We start from the raw sequence: 6,859 nt of genomic DNA on the forward strand, positions 1-6,859 counted from the left end.
CTTTCAAGGATTTAAAGAATGCCAGTCATTCAAATTCCATGATCTTCATCTCTCCCCTCCCCCCCCTTCCCCCTTCAGGGCCTGGAAGCCAGACTTTCTAGCTATCCGGTTTTTCAGAAACCCATAATCCTTAGTGTCTAGTTAGTAAAATTGTATCGGGAAGAATGAAAGTTAGACTTCAGACAGAACTGCCTACGGAAGAGACATGTGAGCCTTTTCAATTTAAATTAATTCATACGTATAATGGGTATCATCTTTCTTGCTTTATCAATAGGGGAGGCTGGCAAATGGCTAGAGGCAGAGAACGAATTCGGAATTGGAAATTTAAAAAATAAATAAAATATATTAAAAGAATATTGGATAGGATAATTGTGGATTGCGTCCCGCCCCAAGGATATCACTTACTCTCAATCATCTACTGTCTGCCTCCCCTCACCTCAAAGGTCGGAGAAGGAACAGAAGCCCCTGAACACCACCCCCACCCCCACCCCCACCCCCAGGCTCCTCACGTGGCACGGACACCTGGGGCCTTTGCCAAGTCTGTGCCAGCCGCCACCTCTGAGGGAACGGAGCAGGAAGGGAGCCGGTAGCGGAGGGGGGTACGGAGCGGAAACCGCCAGCACGCAATTACACAGCAGCTGCGCGGGGAGAATCGCGGCTTTGAGAGAAACTGAATAGCGGGGTGAAATGCCTGGGTCGTCAGCTCCAGTGGAGGAGGGGGAGGGGAACGAGTCCGGGGAAAGGAAGCCTGAATTCAAGACGTAGAGAATTTGGGGGAGGGCCGCAGCGGGGAGGATGGAGGACGGTGCAGGTGTCTTGGACCCTGCATCCTCCTTGGTAAAGGAAAGAGATGGGTTTCCCTCCTCTTTCCTGACTTTTCCATATCCTGCAATAGTGTTGGACTCTCCCTGCATCTCCCATATCGGGCAATGGACCATCTCATCCCTTTCTGTCTTTCATTCTCTCTTGTTCTGTGCATCTCTGTTTTTTCTAACTCCAATTCTCTCTCCTCCTTTTCAAAATCTCCCCTCTTCACTTGATCTCAGTTTCAGAAGTGAGATCTTCTTCATCCTCCCCATCCCCAACCCTAGCTCTTAGGTTGCATCTCACGGGCTCTTCCTTTTTTTCCCTGAGATTCGTCTTACATGATTTAGAGCAGGAAGCGCACCTTGGGAGTCATCTAATCCTGGGCTTCTTAAACTTTTTTCCATTCATGACTCCTTTTTGCCCTAGAAATTTTTATGTGACAAGTATATTGGCATATATAATAGGTATACAAATCAAACATTTACTGATAATAAATCATAATTTTGCGACCCCCATTTATTCAGTTGTGAGACCCGTTTGGGGTGGAGATGCAAATTTAAGAAACGGGGATCTAATCCATACATATCCCCATTTGCAAATTGCTCCCCTTTCACCTCAGTCTCCCTCCCACTACACGTCCTTTCCCCTGTGTGGGAACTGTGAGAGAGTGAGGGTATTGTAGGAATGGGAGCCGAGGTAATCAAATGCTTTCAACTTCTCTGGAGAGCGAACGTCTCCTTTGGCTATTTTATTAATTTACAACAATCAGTTAATATTTCGACGTTGTTCGGTTCTCTCACACCCTCCCGGCCAACCCTGCCGAGTTCTCTGCAAAGGGAAGCACCAATTCAAATCCTATTAGTCTTCAAGGCAGGTGCATTGCTTCCCGCCCTGGCTCGCCTGGACTTTGGCACAGGCATCTGCAGTGCGGGAAATGGAGAGCGTCAGTAAGTCCTTTCTCGTCTCGCCGAGTCTGTCTAACAAGGAGAATCTCCGAAAGAAGGAAGGTAGTGCAAACACGCCCCATCTCCAATTCGATTCTTAATTTATTTCCCAGTTGGACTAGATCCAACAATGGGAAGGAAGGCCGCTAGTTGGACTGGGGCTTTGGAGAGGATGTCCCCCTAGGTTTCGGCGTAGCAGTAGGTCCCATAAGCCGGCTGATCCGGCAAGGGGAAACCGAAGCTGCGGACTCCGGGATCTGGGAGGCCCCCGCAGCGAGGCCGCGGGGTGGTGATGGGGAAGCGCACACTGCCGTCTGCCAGCCATCCTCCGTCACAGCGGTCCAGACCCGAAAACTTCCAGGCTGCATAGAGGTGGCCAACCTTGGCCAACACGGCCCCGCGCCTCGCGCAGGCTCCTCTCGCCTCGGCTAACGTCAGACGGCCAGGGACAAAGAACACGTGGCCTGGGAGGAGTGAAGGGGCGAGGCTAAGATTAGGCCTCGCCTAGAAGGCGGGGAGTAAGAGGTGTGGGACTGATTCTGGCTGCGTGAAAACTCTGTGGACCCGCCTTTTAGAAAGGCCCTTTTCTCCCACCTGATTTTCTAGTTCCACTCCCTTTCCTTAGCCCGTCTCCTTTCCCGCCCTCCTCTTAACCAAGCATTCTCCGTTTAGATTTTTCTTCTGACCATTCCGCATTTCTCAGGCCCCTTCTTTGTTTCCCAGTAGATCCTGCCTCTTTATTTAAATTAAGACCCCGTCCCATCTCTTTCACTGTCTCAGTCTATCTCTCTGTCTCTTTGTCTCTCTGTCTCTGCCTCCCGGTCTGTGTCTCTCCCTCCTGCCCGATTTCGACGGTCCCTCACCTTCTTTATCTCTCTCCCTGTCTCTTTCTGTTGGTTCAGACCTTGCCTTTTATCTAACCTCGCCTTACCCCATTTTCTAGTTTAGCCAAATTCCAGGTCCCTCTTCTTCTCCATCCTCATTCTTTAGCCCCCACCCCATTCCAGGTCCCATTTTATTTTCTAATGCCTCCCATTTAGATGGCCCTCACCTTTGTCTAACCCCGACCCATTGGGTTGGCCCTCCCTTCTTCTCCTTTCCTTCCTCTTTTTTTTCTTCCGACTCTTCCTCCTCTTCCTCTTCTCTCTCCTACTTCCTCCATCTTCTTTTTACTAGCCCAGTCTCAAACCCCTCCACTATCCCTAGGCCCAGGCTCCGCCCCTTTCTCTAATCCCGCCCTAGTTCTTTTAGCCCCTCCCCGTTGACTTGTTCCTCCTTTTCTCCAGCCCCACCCTTCACCCAAACCTCTTCTATTTTCTCCTGCCTCCCGGGGTCCCAAAACCACTCTTTAGCTCTAGGAGCCTCCTCCTTTTCGTCCTCTCTGTCAACCCCACCTCCTTCCCCAGCACCCACTCCCTGTACCCTGCAACGCGGAGGTGAAGCAGAAGGCGTCGTAGCGATCCCGCTGCTTGTTTCGGGGTCCATAGCTGCGAATCCCTGGTGGTCCCCGGCCCCCACAGGGAGCACGTGCTGTCAGCACCGGGTAACGCACGGAGCCCTCCAGGAGCCAGCCCGCGTTGCACCAGTCCAGACCTTCGGTCCACGCTGTGGGCAGGACCGGGAGACGAGGGGCTGTCACCTCCCCTCTTCTCTCTCATCCTCCCCTTTGCCAAACAACCTCTTTCTTTACACCCGCATCTCTTCATGCGGCTCCCGTGGTGACCCTTGGCCCGGGAGAGGAGGATGGGGCCAAGGAGCCGGGACAGGACCCAGCCCTCGAGGGGCTGTGGCCCGAAGTCTGCTCACCCTGGTAGAGCTGCGGGTACGTGGCCAGACGCCCGTCCTGCTCCGCACATGCCTGCTTAGCTTCGTAGTAATTAAACTGGTACCGGCCCTGACTGGGCTGGTACGGGAACACTACACCTGGGGGGTGAAGAAAAAGGGGCTGACGGGGTGTTGGGGGCGGGATATGGAAGGTTCACTGGGGAGAAACAGACGACCGACGTCCTTACCCTCCAGCCTGAGGGTCAACGCCAAGCTTTCATCCTCCAGTCCATTGATGAGCTCGCAGCGGTATCTCCCCTCATCCTCCAGCGCCACACTCGTGATCACCAAAGAGGCATCCAGTTTGTGCCCCTTCCTCATCCTGGCACGATCTCCCAGGGGCCCATAGCCCCGGGCATGGTGCCCATTAGTAATCAGGATCAGTGTTTCCCGTAGTTCCCCAGGCTCCACTTTGCTCCAGCGCACCTTGTAGCTGGGGGGTGGGGTGCCCAGAACGCAGGGTAGGGTGACCGTGGCACCGCGGCGAGAGTGAATGACCTCATGGATGGGGGGCAGGAGGTAGTGGGGACCAGGGTGGGGTGCTGGCAAAGGGGGCCAGATCGACAGGGACACCCTGACCCCAAACTGTCTTCTATGACCCATTCCAGCCCCTGCCCAACTCCCTGCCCCACCCCAATTCCTCTTCCCTCCCTCTAGATGTCCCTCAAGTCTTTGCCCCTTCCTCTCAGTACCTCAACAGTCCCCACCCTCCTTCCAATGTCTTCCATTCAGTCCCAGTCCCTCTACCCCAGGGTCTTCCCAGCCAACCACTCCTTCCGGTAGTCTGGGACCATCTTACCTGGGTTCCCTGTGCCTTTGTGGTAGATGGCAACACCTAGGGGAAAGAGGAGGCTCCAGAGGGCAGGGAGGATTCGTTGATTAGGCATGACAGACACTCAGCTAGAAGGAGATCTGTAATGACAGACATAACAGGGCACTCATTTCAGAAAACAGAAAAAGGAACATTTGTATGGGCCTAGAAAACAAAAGGCATGGGGGAAGGGTGTCAGAGTGAGGTCTGAGCAGGCATTCTCTGAAGAGAGGTGCCCACCTGGGTTCCATCTTCAATGGAGGCACAACAGCAGGATCTGAATTTGGTAGCAGGAAGAATCACAGGCAAGATTGCTGGAGGGAAACAGTGGAAGGGAGTTAAGGAGATAAGGAAAAGACCTCACAGAGTTTCCCCAGAAAAGAACAAGGGACAAACATGATTCAGCAGTAAAACCAGAAGTTAGACGTCAGAAAGAACATTTCTTGTTGGAAAGAAGGAGGAATCAGAACTGGGGAGTAAGAGAGGAAAGTGACTTTTTTTTTTTTTTTAAAGAAATCTTGAGTAAAGAGAGACACTGCTGTGTGGCAGAATTGGGGACTTTTTACTTTTCAAACCACAACCGAATTATCTTGTTTGGATATCTCCAAGCACAGAGAAGGATGGGAACAGGGGTCTACTTCCTTACCAAGAAGAAACTATCTCCGGAGGGAAGCAGAATAAGGGAGTAATTAGTAACCTCTTGTCCTGTTTGAGAAAGAGAATCTTGTTGAAAATTGTTCTCATTTCCAGCATACTTTATAGCACAAAGATCTCTTAGCACATTACAAGTCTAGTCTTTTGCCTTCCCTTCACCCCTCGCCCAAAGATGCATGCTCATTTCCAAGGACTGAAGAGAGGGACTGAGATTCTAAGGCTCATCCTAAATTATTCCATAAGTCTAGGCCAGACATGGGACTCAGATGTCCAGCTTCCCAGTCTGGCACTCCATCTGCTAGAGCTTATTGCCATAGGAACAAAGGGAAGATGCTAATCCTAGATGGAAGGAATGCTGGAATGTGGACACTGGGAGATTTGTGGGTCAATAATGGGCATTTAAGAAACACTTGTTTGGCTGGTTCTAAGTTGGAGGAAATAATTAATGCATGATATCCTGACAATTGGTATTGAGGAGTGGGCAATTTGGGGACTGTCTTTCCCTGAAGATCTCTAGAATTCCCATGGAATTGTGCTGGAAAAAAAGGATAAGCTAGCTTGCTTCCCTTTGTAAGAGAGAAGGGAAGATTGTTTACAAACAAATGGCTATAACTACATATTATGTTCATGCTATCTCCACACTTAAGGACCTTCTCCCAGCCCAGAAGCTTTCTCACCTTTCCACTCTGTGTTCTGATCCTGGGACTGATCTCAGCATCGCTTGAGAGAAGAGATTCATTCGGTGAGACCCAGACATCCAACTGCTTCAAAACCCTGACCTCTTCTGCCCAACCCCCTGTCTGTCTGTTGTCCTTTACTTCCCTGTCCCCACCCTATCGGAAACACAATTTCCCATTGTCTCTGCCTTTCTCCCTATTGTTATATAACAGATACCCTTTCTTTTTCTGATGGGGAATGTCAACGAAATGTCAACAGCTGGGGATGTGGGATGCAGGGCTGGCTGGCACAGGCCACCGGAAAAATGGCCAGGGATTCAGAGAGGGGGGATAGAGCAATTTAAGGACAAAGAAGGAATGGGGTTCCAGAGAAGAGAAGGTTGAGTAGGGCAATATCCCAGTGTCTGAATTTTCTTTGAGGAGTAGAGGAAGAGGGGGATAATGGGTACTAGGGCAGCTAGAGTACCAGACCTGGAGTCAGGAAGACTCACCTTTATGTGACTAGGTAAATCATTAACCCTGTTTGCCTTAGTTCCTCATCTTTAAAATAAATTGGAGAAGAAACTGATGAACTGATGCTAAGTGAAATGAGCAGAACCAGGAGATCATTATACACTTCGACAACGATATTGTATGAGGACATATTTTGATGGATTTCTTTGACAAAGAGACCTGAGTTTCAATTGATAAATGACGGACAAAAGCAGCTACACCCAAAGAAAGAACACTGGGAAACGAATGTGAACTATCTGCATTTTTGTTTTTCTTCCCGGGTTATTTATACCTTCTGAATCCAATTCTCCTATGCAACAAGAGAACTGTTCGGTTCTGCAAACATATATTGTATCTAGGATATACTGCAACATATCCAACATATAAAGGACTGCTTGCCATCTAGGGGAGGGGGTGGAGGGAGGGAGGGAAAAAAAATTGGAACAGAAACGAGTGTCAATATAAAGTAATTATTAAATAAAAATTAAAAAAATAAATAAATAAATAAATAAATAAATAAAAAAGATTGTTGTTCTTTGTTTTACATTAATGGGTAATGATGTATGTTATTTTTTTGCCTCTGCTTACCTCACTCTGCCTCAATTCGTGTAAGGAAACTATCACAAAAGTGCTGTCATAAATAAATACAT

The 6,859-nt window shown here is 49.5% G+C and overlaps 1 protein-coding gene across 2 annotated transcripts; it reads right to left on the bottom strand.

Moving 5' to 3' along the window:
• Positions 1–1,522: 1,522 nt before the first annotated feature.
• Positions 1,523–5,824, bottom strand: HAPLN2 (hyaluronan and proteoglycan link protein 2). 2 transcript variants are annotated; one of them, XM_051993780.1, is made up of 8 exons: positions 5,718–5,824; positions 5,033–5,091; positions 4,627–4,700; positions 4,375–4,487; positions 3,764–4,117; positions 3,558–3,674; positions 3,174–3,356; positions 1,523–2,215 (listed from the first exon to the last, which is right to left on the bottom strand). In XM_051993780.1, the coding sequence occupies exons 4-8, from the start codon at positions 4,460–4,462 to the stop codon at positions 1,932–1,934; spliced, it is 1,026 nt and encodes a 341-aa protein (XP_051849740.1). In that variant the 5' UTR covers positions 4,463–4,487; positions 4,627–4,700; positions 5,033–5,091; positions 5,718–5,824; the 3' UTR covers positions 1,523–1,931. The 2 variants fall into 2 exon arrangements, with proteins under 2 accessions (XP_051849740.1, XP_051849741.1); XM_051993781.1 differs by lacking the exon at positions 4,627–4,700.
• Positions 5,825–6,859: the final 1,035 nt, after the last annotated feature.

Source organism: Antechinus flavipes, chromosome 4 (genome assembly GCF_016432865.1).
Source record: "Antechinus flavipes isolate AdamAnt ecotype Samford, QLD, Australia chromosome 4, AdamAnt_v2, whole genome shotgun sequence".
NCBI classification, from domain to species: domain Eukaryota; kingdom Metazoa; phylum Chordata; class Mammalia; order Dasyuromorphia; family Dasyuridae; genus Antechinus; species Antechinus flavipes.